Here is a 22552-nt window from a genome sequence, read left to right as displayed (position 1 = left end):
TCAATAAAACTATGCAATCTGTTGTTAAATTGTTGTTACGGATAGGGACAAACAAGTATCAACGACTTAAATAGATGTAATACGCCACAGTTGATTTATGTTTTATCCCTTTCTTACACATAGGTAGTATCCATAAGTCAAAATGACTAATTAAGGCAAACGATTAATATCTAATTGAGGCTTGTAGCGTGATGTTATAAATAACGCCATTAGACTTTATCCTTTATCCACTTATGTAATAAAACGACATCAGTTTTTTTATTTACAGATTTATTAGGGGTAAAATCCCGGCGCGTCGCTAGGTTATACGTCAGGAAATTTCTAATACGAGAGATAAAGAGACAAAAGCTTAAAAAGTATTCGTGAATGGTTGCGCAAAAAAAAAAAATTATTAAGAACTCGTATTTCGAGTAATTGTACAAATTTTCTACAATTCGAATAAATTTTGCGCGAGCTGGTATAAAATATTGGCCAAAAATTGAAATAGGTATTTTTTTCTAGAAGGATCCATGTTTTAATTATAATTTAAAGGAAATGGGGCAAGATATTAAGAAAGTAAAGTTAAAATGGATGTAAAACCGCAATTTATTAGATTATGAAATCTGATAAACTAGCGATTACTGCCGAGGCACACTCATGATAAGGGTACTGGCATACCTATGCTGTACCATGTCAAAAACACTTTATAATCACTGGCGATCCCCTGGGTATTCACATCCCCTATTTTTCAAACTCGATGGGTAGGATGACGTAAACACGCCACATATAGCAAAATTGTATTGAGATGACATCGGTCAGCCAATACCGAAAGCGCCAAAAGCGCTGGTAGCCTAGCGGTAAAAGCGTGCGACTTGCGATCCGGAGGTCGCGGGTTCAAACCCTGGCTCGTACCAATGAGTTATTCGGAGCTTATGTACAAAATATCATTTGATATTTACCAGTCGCTCATCGCTGTTCGGTGAAGGAAAACATCGTGAAGAATCCGGACTAATCCCAATAAGGCCTAGTTCACCCAGTGGGTTGGAAGGTCAGATGGCAGTCGCTTTCGTAAAAACTAGTGCCTACGTCAATCACGGGATTAGTTACCAAGCGGACCTCAGGGTCCCAGGAGCTGTGGCAAAATGCTGGGACAACGCGAGGAAGAAGAGATCTGTCAGCCAACACATCGAGTTTGAAAAATACTATAGTTTGAGAAACCCTGAGACTAATCCGTTGTGATGATGTAGTAAATATTCACAACAATGCTCATGGCTGAACAATTTCTGAATATTCAGATAACAGAGGTGAAAGCCCGAGGCACAAACGCATAAAAACACAATGAAACGCGCGGTTTTTCTGTGATACAAGTTGTATTAAGCCTTAACAAAGCGGTTAACTCAAATGTGCTCAACATGCCCCGCTCTACCCTACATACCCATAATATTTTATATCCATATAGACCCTTTGACATTCAACAATTGTAATTTTAAAATTAATGTAATAATAATATGTTATACGTTATAATATTAGCAGAATATACTTAGTAAGTACTTAAGATATTGCATGCACGCAATTAATATCCACAATATCCACATACATGGCTTTGTCATGTCATGGGAAAACCATTTTCACATGCCATATGGCGGAACATATTAGGGGTTAACAATGTAAATATTTATAACATCTACTGTACTGTACCATATGTTCTTGTGAATAAACTTTCATTAATTAATTAATTCATTCAACACATTAAAGTTTTAATTTAATTAAGTGAATAAAAAACAACGTTTATTAAAATTACTTTTATAATGATACGAGATTTTTTTAAATAGTTTGAAGCAAGCTTTTTAATATTACCTAATTGGGTTTTATGAGACTTGCTCAGTATAAAATTATAATAAAAGTTTTTAGCAAAAAAAAAAACATTTTTGTTTCAAGCTTTTATCGCTGACTGTACAGTTTCTTTCCACAGGCAACTAATACTCATCCAGGCTATTCTAACAACCCCAAACACGATTAGTTTAGGTACGTTGTTTTATCACAGAGTTCTCATGGCCAGCTCTTGTCTCCATAATCAGATCAGCTCCATGTCATCATAGTATTGCAATGTCATTCGATTAACATATGTATGCAAAATTACAGCTCAGTCGGAAATCGGGAAGTGGGCTAAATTTTGCTTCCAAGATTTGATTCACACGCCACTAGCATCCATACTAACAGGGTAAGTTAAATAAAAGACTGTAAAAAATTAATTTATAAAATAAAGGACTGGTATAAAGTTTAGACAAGTGCATACAGACATATTTATAGTCTGTAAAAATAATAATCTGCGTGCGTGCGTGCGTGTAATGTCGAGTAAGGCAAACTGTTTAAACGCATAAACATTCTAATTTTGCATCGTATGACGTTCTTAACCTTACACCTGGTACTTATGTAATAATTTTGCCCAAATATAAATACATATAATCACGCCTATTTCCCGGAGGGGTAGGCACAGGCCACGGATTTCCACTGGTTACGATCCTGACATATCTTTTTCGCTCCCTTCACTTTCATAGCATTCCTTATATGTACATGCTCGCCGGTTTACGGTCTTGACCTGGCTTTTCTTCAGGATTTCCCCGATTTGACCCAAATATGACTTTAATGTATAGATTATAGGACAATAAACATCCAGATATTCCAGATAGACAAAGAACTGATTGATTAATCTCGTGAGCCCGATCGGATCAGTAGGTAATATTTGTCAGTTCTTCAGATTAATAAAGTTGTTTACCGTTTGTGTTTAAGGCCATAAAAAATAAAAGCCTTACAAATATAAAATATAAATAGGAATGTGATTTTTAGGGTTCCGTAGCCAAATGGCAAAAAAATAAAGCCTTATTATATATTATAGGATTCGTCATGTCTGTCTGTCTGTCCGTCCGTATGTCACAGCCACTTTTTTCCGAAACTATAAGAACTATACTGCTGAAACTTGGTAAGTAGATGTATTCTGTGAACCGCATTAAGATTTTCACACAAAAATAGAAAAAAAATGGGGGTTCCCCATACTTAGAACGGAAACTCAAATATTTTTTTTTTTCATCAAACCCATACGTGTGGTGTATAGGTCTTCAAAAATGATATTGAGGTTTCTAATATCATTTTTTTTCTAAACAGAATAGTTTGCGCGAGAGACACTTTCAAAAAGTGCTCCCCCCCCTGTAACTTCTAAAATAAGAGAATGATAAAACTAAAAAAAATATATGATGTACATTACTATATGCAAAATTCCACCGAAAATTGGTTTGAACGAGATCTAGTAAGTAGTTTTTTTAATACGTCATAAATGGTACGGAACTCTTCATAGGCGAGTCCGACTCGCATTTGGCCGCTTTTTTATTAATATAAGTAGCAGGTACGAGTAAATATTGATTTTAGAGAAAGTGAGCTTTCACCACGGGAATTGGAATATTATTAAGTATAGTGGAATATTCTCATATCCTGCTCTTCACCACAACATGAGTCCAATAAGAATACTTGAATATCATAAAGATAATGATAGTTTATTTTCCAAGAAGGCATATTAACAAGGCGCTTATGAACGTCAAATAAAGCTACGCCGGCTCTAAATCTACACCTCTGAACCGAGAAGATTTAAACCCCTCCTAAGTTGTAGGAGGGTATCCCAATATGGGACCGGCAAGAAATGCGGCGGGACACATTTTTTCAAAACATTACATCTTATAACATTATGACTGACTTATTTATCGGAGGTCAGTGTTAATCTTATATTTATAATGTGTTGACGTGTAATGTATCATTTATTTACGAAATAAATATGAATATGGCTGTGAGGCTTGGGCCCTAACACTGAAAGAGGAAAGTTAGCTTCTGGTCTATACTAAAATCTTATACAATTCCTGCGTTTTGTACACATATTTAACATCCGTCACTATATTCGTGACCATAGCCGGTGCAACCCAACCGAAACGTCGGATTTAAAATAATTAAATTTAATCGCGGTATAGACCCGTTTATATGATCATCATTCATATAGATAAACTCTTACCACAGACAGTAGCAGTAATACGGCGACCAGCAGGTGAAGAACACTATGACGATGGTGACCGTCATCTTGAGCGTCCGCGCCCGCGCTCGCCCGAGGATACCCACGCCGCTGCGACGCATATTATCTGTGAACAAGCCAAAGTTAATTATTAAATCAATATTTTGGGACAATCTTACACAGACCGACTTAGTACATAATATAGTCAGGTGAAGTAAAGAAAACAGTTTATTTTGCTCGGGGTAAGAGAAACAGTATGAGGATTTATAACGTTTAAAATTTTCACATGTCGCGCATAACCTTTAACATGTCGCGCGAGTGACTAAAAAATACGTGAGTGTAAGTAAACCCTTCGTGCGCGAATCCGACTCGCACTTGGCCGGTTTTACACTTTTAGTTACATGTGTGGAGTGCCTCTAAAAATATATATTTTTTGAATTTTAACTTATTAACTTAGTAGTGGCTCCCAAAATACATGGATGTGTCAAATTCATTCAAAACACCTTATAGGTTACGAGATAAATGGCTGTGACACACGGACAGCCAGATGAACGGACGGAAGAATGGACGAACGGATCGACGGGACGGAAGCCCAAGCTTTTGAATGTGTGTAGGTATGTGTAGTTTACAAAAAAAAAATGTTACAAATTACTTGTCATTGAGAACTCTCCATGCCTAATCTATATTACAATTAAATTATAAGTGGACATGATTAATAAAATAACTTAGCTAAGTAAATAACCTCAACAATAGTATTTTATACAATCGTGCTGAGTTGCCTAAGTAAGGTACGAGATTAAAAAGCTTGATTATATCACTATTATATATCATCATCTAAAATAATGTACAAAAAAATGTAGTACAAAAGACATAAACTCCGCGACTCCAGGCGACCCAGCGCTCCGCGTTCATTTAGTTTTTCTATGGGAGCGCGGTGGCACGTGATTGTTGTAATTTTGTTCTATAGTTGATTATAGCGTATCCAAAAGTATCTTAGTTGGGAGCTCATACATGAAAATACGCAATTATAGTTTTGCTATACGAAATCTTAATTCAAGCATTATAGTCGACGAGTAGAAAAACGATAATTTTGAACACGAACTGTAGAGAAATATCTCAACTTGGGACTTATAAAAATATTCCTGGGTGGTAGATACGTATCTGCCACTATGCCTGCGGATGTCTGCCTGCGGATGTCCGCTAGGCATTATTTATCCTGACTGTACCAGCAGTTACAATAAAAACAATGGAATAATGTCAATTTGATATACAATAAAAACGACGAAAAATATGATAATAAGATTAAATAAAAATAACTAAATAAGTGTTCAAGAATAATTAAATAAGTAGCTTACATAACTAAATACTTTATTTAGACCAGTTACGGGACAATGGTGCATGAAACGTTGACATATATCTAGGGACGGGCCTTACGGGCACTAAGAATGGTACTAGTTCAGCGGTGTCACTCACGAATTTGAGCCAATCGTGCAGTCTAACGCAACTAGTTGCGACTCATCGCGCGCGTGATGGGAACTCATCAACCAATCGCGTTGTGGCGATAGACTGCACGATTGGCTCGAATTCGCGTGACACCGCACGGTACTGGCCCCATTCTTATTGCCCGTAAGGCCCGTCCTTAGATACTTGTCAATGGCATGCAATGACAACCAGTGTCTCATATTTATGGTTCTTCAAGCCTGTCGGCGACGTTGGCAATCATACGAATGCCAGTTCGGATTTAAGTAAAATAGTACATTACGATACAAGTGCGAAAAATAGGAAATTCGAAACGAGTGGCGATAAATTAAAACACGACCGAAGGGAGTGTTTTAAATCGACACGAGTTGCGAATTACCTATTCGCACATGTATCGTACAACGTTTTACAGTACATATGGCCCTTTAAATGTTCGACACAGTAACGTAATATGCTACTTCTCGCACTAGTGCTATAAAGTAGCCCCATATGTACTGTAAAAGTTTTTTGAATTAAAAGTAGGTTACAAAGCTGTACAAATTTCGAATAATTCCAAAAGCGTATCTAAAAGTCATATACTTAGCCGCTTAACTTTATAAAACGGATACTTTTCACATCTCCGGACCTTGGGGTGAAGTCGTCCCGAAAGTTAACGTTGAGGGTTTTAACACGAAAAAAGACATTTGATACTTATAACTTTATTTATTCCTTAAGGGCATTCAGTAAAATACAACTTAAGATTAAGACTCACGCTACAGCGTGCTTTTATTGATTTCCGTTAATTTTAAGGGTGCATGCAAGGGTGAGCTTACGGGACAAATACGACCTAGAGATACCGACGCATCAAAAGCTAAAGCTGTTTCAAAATAACTGCTATTGTATGGCTATAAAGTTGTATAATTCTATTCCTGTTGGTATAAGAACACTAGAAGGAAAGGCTTTTGGAAAAAAACTGTACAGTTTACTGATGGAACATTGTTTTTATAACATAAATGATTTAATACAATATTTTAAAAATAATAATGTTTAGATTATTTAATTAAGTAATTTGACATCGACACATATTAATACTTGATATACATGTTTGACATTTTAATTTGTAATTTATTTTCGTGCTTAATATCGAATGCTGAAATGCCAGCCAGACATGTAAAGAACTGTACAGTTACTATTGGCCGGGTGCAGAACTGCAGACGGCTTGGCGGGAAAATAAAAACAATCGCAGCGCTTGATGTGGCCAAAGTTGGCGACAAATGTCGCGGTGTAGGGGTACTTCTCGGTTAGTATGTTCGCTAAACTCAAAAACTTCTGAACGGATTTTCATGTGGTTTTCACCTGTCAATAGAGTGGTTCTTGAGGACGGTTTAGGTGTATAATTTGTTAAGGTTTTGTGTAAATTGGTTGAAATATGACGCTGTCTAAGAGCTTTATTCGAAAACGCTGCCTAATCCGTTTAAGATATAACAATACAATGTATGGTGGGATTGTCTCCCGTTGATTGGTCTACAAAAAAGTCCGTGATGGTATAATATATATCTATCTTTTAAGGATAACTTACTATATCCATTCTTAACTATTTATAATTATATAACTAACTTATAATTTGGTATTTGCAAAGCTTTTTACATGAATATAATATTAATCATTAATAAATTAAATAAGTTAGTTACATTTCATATAAATTAATACAAATTTGTTTAAAATAATTTTAATATGTCCAGTCTTATGAGAATAAAAAAAGAAACGTAACGGCTAAACATTTTATCTAGCTTATGTCAACACAGAATTAATGCTTGCTTGTTAATACAATATAGTATGAATAATACAGCATGCTAACATTGGGTGATTGTAATAATAGTTATAATATTACTCATTGAAAGACCGTCAAAATCATACTTTTGGCGCGAAGAGCCAGACGCATGGACTTAGACTAAGCTAAGTTAGCTTAGGCAGCGATTTTGATAGCACAAACTGTGGAAGTGTTATTTTCAACGTCAATCTTCTGTGAAATTATCTCCTCATCTTCATTCTGTCTGTCGTCTGTCAAGTCAAGCGTATGGCCGAGAACGATGACGATCGAGCTAACATAATCGTACTGTAGGTGTAAGTTCCTGTTTAAAATCCATAAAAAGGACAACGTTTTTATATTTGAAAACATCATACGTATTCCCTAAAAGAACATCACAAGGTATGCTATCAAAACACAACAAAACATACATTTTTTTTCTATAATTTGTAACGAAAGATCAACGAATAATATTGACAAAATAGTATTAAATACACAAATAATTCTTACTATTTTCAGTAAAGCTAAACAAGCTTGCATGAGTTTAACCTTAGAAAGATTTTGCGCATTAAACTGTTTTTCTATTAATTCGGGAGATGTAGTGTGGAGTATGTTCTCCTCTCACTGTTCGTTACGTTACTATATACGTAAGCATGTAACCAACTTAATTATACAGTATTATAATAAACATCATACCGACAACAACCTGTGTTTCCCTTACAGATCTCCCACATCACACAATATCTCCATAGCAAATGTCGTCTTGACTGGGCTCTCTGACGACAATACACTTATTTTGCGACCTACTTTGCCCTTATTCGTTGAACAACAACATACAAGTTATAAACTAAAATATATGTCATATAGGTACTAATGAGCCGTGGCAATATGCCGGGACAACACGCGGTACTAATGAAACTTGTAACTGTATGTGACATTATCTATGAAAAGGGACCGTAGCGCGTTTATAATATGGGAGCATCGTTGATGATGGCGTAACAAGCGCCACCGACATATAATAAGGTCCCTTTTCATAGATAATGTCACATATATAGATCGTGTCATTAACGACGACGCGTACCTTGATTCATAATGTCATGTTATTAAAGGTTAGATTTGACAAATCTGCGCGTCATGGTGATTGCACGAACTATAGGCGACGTAAAGACGAAGAGTTCGAATCCGGCCTTCACCACTGCTGGGATTTGTCACTTTTGCTTTAGTAGGTGAATTATAATTTTGTACACCATGGGCCAAATAAACCCGACAGATTCTAAAGGTGTATTCTTTACCGCTAAATGCGAGACTAAAGGTGTATTCTTGACCGCTAAATGCAAGACTAAAATGTGATTTTTTTTTGAAAATTAGTTTCTGTTATAACTTAGTGTAAAACACCTTTTATAGCTGTGACGCTGCCACTATCTGACTTGGTTTAGAAATACCTACTACCAAACATTAAAGTTTACTCAAACATAAAACATTCAAGTAAACTCGCAATTTTTTTCTATAAATAAATAAAAAGTTTACTTATTCGTTGTAATGATTATTTTTCACGAAGGTGTAAAAATAAATAACGTGCCATGTGCAGAAAATACACACACACACACACACACACACACACACACACACACAAAATAATTTGCCAAATTTGACCAAAAGTCATGTAACATTGATTGCTCCTTATTGCCCCAGAAATGCGTGGTTAAATTCTGTCGGGTTATATGGCCCCCCGATGTAGAGTTACGTTACTAACAAAAATTGCAAAATAAATACTGTCGAATTATGCCAAAACTCATATTACATTATTTGCTCCTTATGACCTCAGGAATGCGTGGTTAAAATTTGTCGGGTTTAATTGGCCCACGGTGCATATAGTAGTGTTAGTATTTAAAAAACAAATCAAAATATTTGATACAATAATTAGATTGGTTCCCATTCCCATAGTTGAACATACAAGTTCAGTATGAGCGGAGGCGAAGTTTACAGTTTAGTTTAATGGTAATTGTTATCGACTTTGAAATTCGTTTGAGGTTAGACGTGACTTGAAAAGCAAATGCAGAATCAAGAAACAGTTTGTTCATTGGCAAAGTTCTACTTAAAAGTATTAATTAACAAACAAGTAAAAGGTCCACAATTAACCTAATAAACAGGGCCCATGTCATGCTGTTGAAAGAAGAATGACGTCACGCTCAGTTGATTCCAAATGTGAGGGCATGGCAGTACCCCCGCCAAGACGAGGAGACTACCTACATTTTTCCAAGCGCTTTGTCGTTTTTTGAACCCTCATAACTTGGGTTTGGATTTTCCCAGGTAAACAAAATTCTACGATGTCAATAGTGGATCTATTAAACATAAAACGTTTTAATTGTATAGCTCATATAATTTTATTGATATCTAAATGAGTGAGTCAGTGATTTCCGCACTGACTCACTCATTCACTGTTGATCATTAAAACTCTTAGGGTAGTTCCTGAAGTCCTAGAAAGCTGAAATTTGGTACATACGCTAGTATTATTATTACACAAATAACAAAAAAAAAACTAAAATTTGGAACTTTTACCCCCAAGCCCTTAAATTAGGGGATGAAAATTTGTATGAGTTTTCCGCAAATTTTGATGCTAGAGGTCTGAAAATTGATATATGAAATAATATAATATAATAATTCAGCCTATATACGTCCCACTGCTGGGCACAGGCCTCCTCTTATGCGCGAGAGGGCTCGGGCTATAGTCCTCACGCTAGCCCAATGCGGATTGGGGACTTCTCATATACCTTTGAATTTCTTCGCAGATGCATGCAGGTTTCCTCACGATGTTTTCCTTCACCGAAAAGCTAGTGGTAAATATCAAATGATAAAAACTCATTGGTACGAGCCAGGATTTGAACCCGCGACCTCCGGATTGAAAGTCGGACGTCATATCCACTCGGCCACCACCACTTGATATATGAAATGCTTTTTATAAATAATAAAATATATATTTAAGGATTTTTAGTCAATCACCCCCCACCTTTTAAATTAGGGGATGGAAGATTGCCATAAGCAACTTACTAAAAGAGGAATCCCCAAAAAACATTTTCATGTAAAATTTTGCCAAGACGAAACCATAAGGCTCGCACTGTCAAAAATGTAGCTATCAAATCACTGGCCGCGTAGCCAACGTTACAATCGTTCACGCTCCGTAGCGTACCGTAGCTATCTTTCTCTATCACTCTTCCATATTAGTGCGACTGTGACAGTTGCGTTTCGTTCGCCACGAAGCGTGAACGATATGCACGTTGGCTACGCGGCCTGGAGTGCCAAGCTTCTAACTCTACAAGCCCTGACTTCACAAAATTTACACCTTAGTCAAAATATGTGGCTTGGCCGGTTCGCTACCATCGGCGTAACGTGAAAAATGAATTCACTGTTCAGTACCCCTAGTGTACATTTATTCGATAGCGAGACGTGACGTACGCGTTTACGTTGTCTCATTTTGTATGGGATTTAGAAACAGCGCGCCAAGCGGGACGTTTTGGTACACTAGGGTACCCTATATTTCACAATACCTATAGTTCTTGTAGTAACGAAACGGTCAAGCCACATAATATTTCGTCTAGGTAATATTTTACATGAAAATGTTTTTGGTGGGATAGTATTCTCGTAATCATTTGTCAACCTCTTTAGTTTACTGTTATACATCGTGGGCTCGATTGATTTAAAAGATTTATTCTTGACCGCATTCAGAGACTAAAATGTCAAACAAAGTTTCCTGAAATCGGTCTTGTTAGATAATGTCACACACACACACACACACACGTAAAATATTTTGCTGAATTTGACCAAAAGTCATATAACATTTTCTGCTCCTTATGAATGCGTGGTTAAAATCTGTCGGGTTATATGGGCCTACGGTGGAGAATTACATTACTAACAAAAAAAAACAACTCTTTTATGTTGTCTGACATAGATTTTTTACAAACTAGTAACATTTCAGATTCGTTGACTATATTTATTTATTTAAACTTTATTGCACAATACAAATAAGCACAAATGACGGACTTAATGCCTTAAGGCATTCTCTACCAGTCAACCATGGGGCAAAACAGAAATTCTCGAATGTGGGTGCAGTGAGAAAAATAATTCAGAAAAGATGACAACTATAAGTAATTATGAATAACTATTCAGAATTTTGGACATTAAGTCATAAGTCATAAGTTATTTATTTGCGACATTATTTACAATGTTACACGAATGATATTACTACATATATGTAGACATGTTGCTATATGTATAAATACCATTATATTTCGCAACTTCATTCTTTGCGATTTATTGTTTACATATTGTAGTTACGCTCCCACGCATCAGCCTTGCACGATTTTTAAAGTTTTTTTCTTTTCTTATACTGGTAACACTGAAAACTTGCTCCCATCCCCTCTACGGCATCATGGTAGGTCCGTAAACCGCCATATTCTAATCATTCAACGGTTCCGTGCTCAAGCCTTCGCACGTCACGCAACACTCAATACTCATCAATATGAAGAGGAAAAGCAGCAACAACGACGACGATGAATATATTCGTAATAAAATAAAAAAATTGGAGCGCAGACTTTGGCAGAAGTCTCGCCGCCGCATAAGAATAACCGACTCGTCGGATAATGATAGCAGCGGTAAGTCTATAAAGAACACATTATATTATAAAAGTGATGCGTACTGCTAAAATTGGGCTGTTACTGTCACGCTATAAAACGATGCGAGCTACTATCCTGGGTAGTCTCTGTCGTAATTCAAAAACCTGTAAGACTTTTGTAAAAAGCTTCAATGTAATGCGAGAAACTATCCTGGGTTATCTCTGTTACAAAACACAAGCTAAGATTTTAGCTACACACCCTTTAAAAAACGTTTTTGTTCGAAACAGGCGAAGACGGGTCCGTTTCGGCCGATATTGAACCACGTGCTTCACGTCGAGCCTCGGCGGGTCAAGGGTCACAACAGTCTGCTTCGCCAGTACCGGGGACATCGCACAAGGAGCAAACAGCTGCAGCGCAACCCAGCCGAGATCCTGTACGTCCAACATCTCCTCAACCTGGCCCGTCGTCTGCACCAGATCAGTATGTACCCGCCGAGCCCGCAGACCCCCCGGAGCCCGCACCGTCCTCGCTCGAGGACATAAAATTAGACGAGGACATCCTCAATTTACTGGGCGAGGCACCAAAATTGGATACACCTTTGGGAAAAGGTATTCACAAAGACGTAGCTTGTAGATGGCAGGAGGTATTAAACAGGGGATTACAAAAAGAAGTTAAGGACAAGTTAACTGAAGAATACCTAATACCTAACAATTGTACTTTGTTAGTCCCTCCCATTTTAAACCCTGAAGCAAAAGTAGCGTTGCCTGATGCTTTGATAAAAAGAGACACCTCATTAATGCTGAGACAAAAACAGACAGCGTTAGCGTTGTCGGCACTCTCGCAGGCTATGGATATAGTAATAAAACAAAAGTCTTCAGCGCCTGATATACTAAAACCTATGAGCGACGCATGTCGTATTCTATGCGATTCTCATTTTACAGAAACAAAAATGAGAAGAAACTTTGTGATTTCCGCTATAAACACTGATTTAAAGGATACTCTAATTAATACAGAAAGGGACAAATTTTTATTTGGCGAGAACGTGTCTGAAAAACTGAAAGCTGCGCAGACTGTACAAAAATCAGGAGATACATTAAAAAATACACAAAAGTCATACAATCCATTTAATAAAGCAAATTTTATAAAGAAAAATAGGTATCAACAAAATAAAGGGAATTTAAACTACAACACCCCGTATCGGAAGATGACGAATTACAACAGCAAGTCAGATGCGGGGCGGCCTCGTGCAGCAGCGCGGCCCGCGCCGGCGCCCTCCAGCAGGTACAACACCCGCTACCGGGCCCGCGAGCGCCAGCGCGAGCGCTCGCGCACACCTCCTCGGAGATACCAGCGGAGACAATAGACCATGAGGTAAAATACGCCGGCCGCTTACAGCACTTCACTGACTCCTGGTCAGACATCACTGATGATCCTGTTATTTTATCGTGGACACAGGGTTATAAGATACCATTTTTATCTTCTCCAATTTGCCAAGATCCTCCTTTAGTGTATTCAAAATCAGAGCAAGAAAGATTTGATTACAATATGTCTATCAAAAAGCTATTACAAATAAACGCAATTTCAATATGCGAACACCACCCTGACGAATTCCTATCTAGCGTATTTTTAATACCTAAACCTGACGGTAGTAAGAGATTTATATTAAATTTAAAACGTTTAAATGAATTTGTAAAAACAACCCATTTTAAAATGGAGGATTATCGTACAGCGTCAAAACTAATTACTAAGAATTGTTACATGGCTACGATTGATTTAAAAGATGCATATTATCTAATCCCCATTTACGAACCACATAGAAAGTACTTTCGGTTCATGTTAGATGATGTTTTATACGAATTTAATTGTTTATGTTTTGGGTTATCGTCCTCGCCGTATGTGTTTACAAAAATTCTGAAACCAGTATACGAATACCTCAGATGCGAGAAATATCTATCTTGTTGTTATTTAGATGATACCCTCTGTATAGGAAAAACATACGATGAATGCAAACAGAACGTAAATTTAACAATATCTACATTAAAAAAGCTTGGTTTTCTGATTAACTATGAAAAAAGTTGCTTAATCCCAAGTACCAGTTGCAAATATCTAGGATTTATATTCGATTCAAAGAATATGCAATTAAAATTACCCTCATCAAAAATAAATAAAATAAGAGAAAATGTCAATTCATTTTTAAATGTTAATAAGTGTAAATTACGCGACTTTGCAAAACTAATTGGTCTTCTTACGTCAGCTTGCCCTGCATTGCAATTTTCCTGGTTGTACACCAAATTACTTGAAAGACACAAATATTTGTGTTTACTAGATAACCCTAGTTACCATGCAGTTATATCAATCCCAAAAACCTTACATTCTGATTTATTATGGTGGGCACAACACGTAGATCGTAATTTCAACCCTTTTAAATTTAATCAATTTAAAACAGAAATTTATTCTGACGCTTCTACTACAGGATGGGGGGCTTACAACGATGGTAATGAAGCTCACGGGTATTGGAAGGAATCTGAAAGATTATGTCACATAAATGAACTGGAATTGAAAGCAGCATTGTTTGGCTTAAAGGTTTTCGCTCATGATATGTATGATTGCGAAATACTCTTACGTATTGACAACACCACGGCCATTTCATGCATAAATAGAATGGGTAGTGTACAATTCGAACATTTAAACTTAATTGCAAGGGAATTATGGCAGTGGTGCGAAAATCGTAAAATTATGGTTTTTGCTTCATACATAAACACGAAGGAAAACATTCAAGCTGATGAATTATCCCGTAAAAAATTTTGTGATACTGAATGGGAATTAGGAAACTATGCTTATGATCAAATAAAACAGTTATTCGGTGAACCGGAGGTAGATTTATTTGCCAGCAGATGTAATGCTAAATGTCACAAATATGTCACATGGAAAAATGATCCCGACGCTTGGAAAATAGATGCTTTTACAATATCTTGGAGAAAACTATATTTTTACGCATTCCCTCCATTCGCTTTGATTTTAAAAATGCTTCAAAAAATTATACACGACCGAGCAGAGGGCATTGTAGTTGTTCCAAATTGGCCAACACAACCTTGGTTCCCATTATTTAAACAATTAATCGTTTCAGAGTCCATACATTTTGATCCTAATGTTTATTTGTTGCAATCTCCTTTCAGAACAACCCACAGTCTTCACAAGACTCTGTCACTAGTTGCCGCCAGATTATCAGGAAAACATTATTGAAGAGGTCATTGACCCCTAGGTCTGTAGAAATAATGTTGTCATCGTTAAGCGATAGCACTTACAAACAATATAATGGTTGTATACAGTCATGGCTTACCTTTTGCAAATATAATGGATATGATTATGAAAATACGTCTGTAGATGTTGTAATTAATTTTCTAACTGAGATATTCGATTCAGGTGCCAAGTATGGCACTCTTAATAATTATAGATCTGCTTTGTCATTGTTATTAGGAAAAACCCTTGATGACGAAAAATACAAGCGTTTTATGAAGGGTGTTTTTAGATTGAGACCTACAGCACCGAAATATAACTTAACATGGGATCCTAGCATTGTGTTAAACTTTCTGGCTCAAAAATGGCCCAACGAAGGTCTAAATCTAGAAACACTTTCCAAAAAGACACTCACTCTGTTGGCTTTAGCTACCGCACACCGTGTACAAACTTTTTCATTGATTCAAATGCAAAATATTGATATGAGCTATGCTTCTGAAATAATTATTAAAATACCTGATATAATAAAGACGTCTCGACCAAATACTTCACAACCGGTGTTGAGACTTCCATTTTTTAATGAAAAACCAGAAATTTGTCCAGCTAGATGTATACAGACATACATAAATAAAACTAATTCACTTCGCAGTTTAGAAAACAACACTTTATTTATCAGCTATAAGAAACCACACTCAAAAGTATCATCACAAACATTGAGTCACTGGATTAAAGACACACTTCACAATAGCGGTATAGACACAAAAATATTCACTGCCCATAGTACTAGGCATTCGGCCACTTCTACAGCCAACAGATTGGGTGTTAGCTTAGATGTTATACGCAAGACTGCAGGTTGGAGTGATTCCTCTTGCGTTTTTGCCAAATTTTACAATAAAGAAATTGTAGTTGATTGCAATCAGTTTGCTCAGGCAATTCTCTCATCAACGAAGAACCTGTAAAGAAGAAATTATATGATTAATATGACATCATGATGAAAAATAAATAGCAAATTATATATACTATCTTATTTTGATTACATAACCTGTATGCTTACCTTAGAAGAGGTATTTTTTTATCTTTAATTTGATTTATTTTATCTCCTCTGTGAGTTTGAGAATTATTTCACATTTGCTCTGAACATCCTACAATATGTAAACAATAAATCGCAAAGAATGAAGTTGCGAAATATAATTGATGATCAAACGAACTTACCAAGTGAAGTTCGATCACAATTATGTGAGCAACTTCATTCGACGCGATTTATCACAACCCACCCTCAACATTTAAAAATATTGTTGGCTGACGGCACCCTACCCGACTTAAGTAAAAATGGTGAAATAGATTCTCAGTAATTGTGTATGCTTTAAACAAAATGATTAGAATATGGCGGTTTACGGACCTACCATGATGCCGTAGAGGGGATGGGAGCAAGTTTTCAGTGTTACCAGTATAAGAAAAGAAAAAAACTTTAAAAATCGTGCAAGGCTGATGCGTGGGAGCGTAACTACAATATGTAAACAATAAATCGCGTCGAATGAAGTTGCTCACATAATTGTGATCGAACTTCACTTGGTAAGTTCGTTTGATCATCAAATATACATACATATTATAAAAACTATGCATATGCGCGGAGGAGGACTAACTCACTTGTGCTGCACTCAGCAGGTGCTTGTGAAGCATACGTTTGAAAACACTTGCTTGGGGTTTGTCTATATGTATCTATACAAAATAATGTCGTTGGAGTGAGCCGTGAGCTTTCCATGAGAATATTAGCTAGTTGTAGAAGTATAAGAGTAATCAGTAATCACCAGTGATCGGAACTATGGGAGTAAAACTTTAACAAAACTTATGAAGCGGACGTAAAAAGAGTGCTTATAGCCTTAAAAATATTCGAATATCTATGAATGTAAATATTTTTATGGCTGTAAGTACTATACTATTCCTATCCCTATGGACATGAATATTTTTAGGGCTGTATGCACTATTTTATGTCCGCTTAACAAGTTTTGTTAAAGTTTTACTCCCATAGTTCCGATCACTGGTAATCACAATCAGTAACAACGATGAACTATCAATAGCACAGATTTACAATGTACAGTCGCTATCAGATATATCAGATTCAGATTCAGATTTATTTATTTCTCAATAGCAATACACAATTTTCATTAATACAAACAAAAATATGCACACATAATTAGATCGTCAAAGTAGGTACACTAGGTATACATTTTAAACACATTTTAACTATCGCAGCGGACAAGGTGTTCACAAATATCTGAACACGCACTCTTGACCATAGAAGCGTGTTCAGATATTGTGAGCACCTTGGCCGCTCCGATATATCTGATGGCGACTGTACAAGATTGCCTGTCAAATATCAAAAGTGCGAGCAAAATCGGAAAGATGTCAAGTGTGATTAGAAGTTATTGAAGTGATTTAAGTAGTGAATGATTTGTTTTTGTAACTGGCCCGCCGCCTTTTCTCTCGAAAACAGCTTTTCGTATTTTCCAGTCCGCAAACCTTACTTTTCGGTGTAATCAAGCGCTCACATTTATTTCACTAGTTTCACAGGCTCACAAGTGCTCACATTTTTAGGGTTCCGTAGCCAAATGGCAAAAAACGGAACCCTTATAGATTCGTCATGTCTGTCTGTCTGTCCGATTATGTCACAGCCACTTTTTTTCATTTGTAGTCTGCCTCTTTCGCACTTATGAACTGTTCATATACGTGATGGCTTCCCTTTTGGACACTTCAATTATTTTTAAGCATCATTCCAGACCGGTGATCAAATGTGTCAAATGCCAAAGTTAGGAAACGGACAACCTGATTTTTATAGATTGCCATTTACAATACTTACTGCCAAATATTGTATTAACTTACGCTTTAACGATAATTGTATTTTAGTTCAAGAATGTAAAAAAAAATGTTATTTGTAAAGTCGGTTTAAGGACGATAATTTTGCGTGATAACGTTATAAGAAAACATTGATGAAAAATTGCATACTTTTATGTATGATTTGAATTTAATTCTTTTATTATCACTGAATTATCATTATTTTGTATAATACAAAGAAAGAGTTAATTGAAAATACACATTTTCAATAAATTAACATATATTTGCTTTTTTACTTAAATTATACAAGTAACAATGTGCTATTTTATTTTATTTTATTTTATTTTATTTTATTTAGTTGGGGCATCAACAGCAATACAAAAAGTAATACATAGCATAGTGAACAGAAAACAACAACAACAATTTATTTACAACTTTTATACATGTGTGATATTTAAGATCCTCCAATGTTCTGTTTTAACCTTTTTAACTTTTTAACCTTTTTAACATTTATGAGTCTGTTAAAAACTCGATACTAGTTGAGCAGCATGGTTTTGTTAGAGGTAAATCCACATCCACTAATCTCGTTATTTTTACCGATTATCTCTTTCGATCTTTAGATGAGACACAGCAAGTTGATACAATATATACAGACTTCCAGAAAGCTTTTGATAAAGTGGATCATTTGATACTTTTGAACAAGCTCTCCTACAACGGTATAAAAGGGAATCTTCTCAGGTGGTTTGCCTCATACTTACAGAATCGCACACAATTTGTTGTAGTGAATGGGTTCACATCGTCACCTACAGCCGTAACGTCTGGCGTACCTCAGGGGTCAATTTTAGGGCCCCTGTTATTTGTTGTATTTATCAATGATATCTCGTCCTGCTTCGAACATAGTGACGTCCTATTATATGCTGACGATCTCAAAATCTATAAAAGGGTGCAAAGTCATGAAGACACTACCTTACTACAAGGTGACTTAAATAAGCTTTATAACTATTGCATAAAAAATAAATTATCTCTAGCGTTCAACAAATGTAAACATATGATATTCACAAAAAAGAAACACATAATTCATAACTCATATCATATAAATCAACACCGTCTGGAAACTACTGAATGTATACGTGATTTAGGCTTGCACTTAGACTCTAAACTAACTCTTGATGTACACGTAGACAGCGTTGTAAAAAAAGCGTACCAAATGCTCGGCTTCCTAATACGTACGTCCAAACCATTCAAAAAGCAAGACACTCTTATTCTTCTATACCAATCACTGGTGAGATCGTATCTTGAGTATGCTTCAGTAGCGTGGAACCCATACTATCAAATTTACATTGATAAAATAGAGATGGTGCAGAAGAAATTCCTTCGTTTTCTGAATTTTAAAATGAAGAGTCCACGTTGTTCATACGCTGATCTTTTGATCAGGTATAATATGCTTTCTCTGGAGAACCGACGTGCCGTTGCTGACGCAGTGATGCTGCGCAACATCTGTGTAGCCGATGTAGACTGCCCGCAGCTCCTCGCAGCCTTACAGTTCCGCACTCCGCAGAAGTTGACCAGGTCCAAACACTTATTTAGCTTACCGATTACGCGTTCCAACTCAGGCAAACGGGCTCCTATACACAGATTTTGCGACCACCACAACAAGTTACTTTCAAGTGTAGATTTATTCTCATGCTCCCGTGCCTCATTCAAGGCTGCTGTGACAAAATTGTACAAAATAAAACAATAAGAAGTAGGATTCGTTGTAAATGCATATAGATTTTGTAGCGGAAATAGTTAAATTAGAGTTTGCATGTTGCTAGGTTTACATTCTGATACCACTTATGTTCTCAGTGAGATATGTTTAAGGAATCATCATAATCTATACTGTACTAGTTACGTATATACTGTCTATATTGTTCTTGACTTGTATGCTTCTGTTTTATCTCCTTGTAATAAAATAATAAAATAATAATAACATTTTATCCTTTTTAGCCTTTTGTACCTTTTTAGGGTTCCGTAGCCAAATGGCAAAAAACGGAACCCTTATAGATTCGTCATGTCCGTCTGTCTGTCCGATTATGTCACAGCCACTTTTTTCCGAAACTATAAGAGAAACTAAGTAAGTAACTTGGTAAGTAGATGTATCTTATGAACCGCATTAAGATTTTTATACAAAAATAGAAAAAAAAACAATAAATTTTGGGGGTTGCCCATACTTAGAACTGAAACTCAAAAAATTTTTTTTCATCAAACCCATACGTGTGGGGTATCTATGGATAGGTCTTCAAAAATGATATTGAGGTTTCTAATAGTTTGCGCGAGAGACACTTCCAAAGTGGTAAAATCTTCTACCGAAAATTGGTTTGAACGAGATCTAGTAAGTAGTTTTTTTAATACGTCATAAAATTAAAAAAAAAAAAATTTTTGAAGCGACAATCTTACAAAGTTTAACGAAAAGGCAAAAAAGCTGGCGGAAGTGATTAGTGTTGTACTACATTTACCGGATTTTAAAAGCTAATAGAGTTACCATCTAAAAAACGATATTCATACAGTTGAACAACGACCTTTGATGCCAGAAATAGATAAACAACATAACAACACCGATAAGATTTTTGCTTCACGATTTTTATGGCACGTCATGTTTCAAGCGGTCGATCGTTAATATAACCGTCATTATAAACTAAATATACCTGTACAAAAGCAAACAGCGCTTTATCATATAAATATGCTTTACAGTACATGTGGGGCTATTTTTCCGCACTAGTTCGTAAATTAGCACATTATGTAACTATGTCGAAAAAAGGGTCATATGTACTGTTCGCAACTCGTGTCGATTTAAAACACTCCCTTCGGTCGTGTTTTAATTTATCGCCACTCGTTACGAATTTCCTATTTTTCGCACTTGTATAGTAAATAACTATTATGGACCTATTTAGACTTCTTTATTACAAATAAACAATAGCATAAACCAAATATATCAACATATTTTTACTGTTGGTACCTATTTAGTTTAATATTATTTTAGAGCGCACCGCATACAAACTGCTTCACAGTTTGGCGAACCGTTAGATTAAATACTTAGGTACAATATTGTATGTTTTATTATAAAAAAAAACGTGTATTTAAAGCGTGCGATATATTATGCGATAAATGCAGCGTTGAACGCATGCGCTCAACAAACATTAGGAAATGTACACTTTGACATTTTACATTAAATACTCTAATGACACTATTGGTTTAAGATGCGTTTAGTATAAGGAATTACTAGGCAACCTATTTGCAATGTATCAATGTGAATATTATCTATTATTTATTCCTTAACATAAATAAATAACATATGAGGGTAGATATTCCTTAAAACGCTTCTCCATACCTGCGTTAAAACAATTTAAGCGGTAAACGCAGCGCTAAGCGGTCTGTAATTTTTCATACATTCCGTACGCATGCGTTTAACGCTGCATTTATCTCATAAAATATAGATTTTTTTTAAGGTGTTGCAATAAAGATTTTTTTTAAACAATCGCGCGCTTAACTAAGATGTTCAGTAAATAAACAATACAGAAATCCCGAGAATATTAAAATTAGACAAGAAGCAGAACTTTCTATAAAGCTTTGAAAGTTTTCAAGGAAATTCAAAGCTGAGTTCTTATAAAATTACCGCATTCTATACAGATGAAATCTAGCATTCGAGTTCAAGTACACACTCGTAGTTTTCCAACTTGGAAAACTTTTTAACAACACATTGTTATACGAGTAAGCATGTACCTACCTGTTTAATGCTTTAATAATTAGATAGAGGTAATTGTACTGTACCTCTACCTAACAGCATTAGAAAAATGGGGGGTGTGGGCGCTAATGGGGAAACAGAGACAGGAAGGTAGGTATTGTTTAGTTTAACTCACCATTGCTGGTGTTGGCTCGGCGTATGATCTCGAGCAGCGCGGCCAGCGAGCAGTACAGCGTGGACACGAGGGGCAGGAGGTACATCAGCAGCATGTTCAGCAGGAAGTAGCCGAACACGTGGGACTCAGTCGGCAGCGAGCCGTACGATACGCACTGGAAATATCTGCAAATAATGAGTAAATAAATTAATAAATAGGACAATCTTAAACAAATCGACTCATTATCAATAAAAAACTAGATTTGACTGAAAAATTATATTTAACAATATCAAAACCATAACAAATTTAGAATCGGTCTCAATAATACGACATCAACTGGACTGCAGACTTTTATATACCGGGTATGGTGTGTAACACGTGCAAATAATTTGAAACATTATTGATTGACATGATTATAATTATGTGACAATCTATATCCTTATATAAAAAGGGACCTACCTTATGGCGATCGGCGCTTACGCCATTATTAGCGGCGCGCCAATACTAATGCGGTACTACGCGAAGTTCCTTTTGATTTGGATTGTCTCATATTGCTCAAACGAAGACACTTTTGTTCAATAACTGTTAAAAATAATTAACTCTTTCGACTCCCTATTTTTCATACAAACAAAATATTATCTTCAATGAAAGCCATCATCAACATCATCGTAATTAACGTTGCTCGTCACGCTTTAAACATATA

General features: G+C 36.0%; 1 protein-coding gene across 2 annotated transcripts in view; it reads right to left on the bottom strand.

Annotated features, from left to right (window-relative positions):
* The window catches only part of LOC133527842 (adipokinetic hormone/corazonin-related peptide receptor variant I), a 228414-nt gene that overhangs the window by 12950 nt on the left and 192912 nt on the right, over positions 1-22552 (bottom strand). For both annotated transcript variants that reach the window (XM_061865033.1, XM_061865034.1), the window contains exons 6-7: positions 21871-22034; positions 4034-4157 (exon numbers count right to left, since the gene is read on the bottom strand). In XM_061865033.1, the coding sequence (XP_061721017.1) occupies positions 4034-4157; positions 21871-22034 (288 nt within the window). The remainder of the gene's footprint in view (positions 1-4033; positions 4158-21870; positions 22035-22552) is intronic.

The sequence above is a fragment of the Cydia pomonella genome, chromosome 18 (genome assembly GCF_033807575.1).
Source record: "Cydia pomonella isolate Wapato2018A chromosome 18, ilCydPomo1, whole genome shotgun sequence".
Taxonomy (NCBI): domain Eukaryota; kingdom Metazoa; phylum Arthropoda; class Insecta; order Lepidoptera; family Tortricidae; genus Cydia; species Cydia pomonella.
This window is presented reverse-complemented; position numbering and strand designations above follow the sequence as displayed.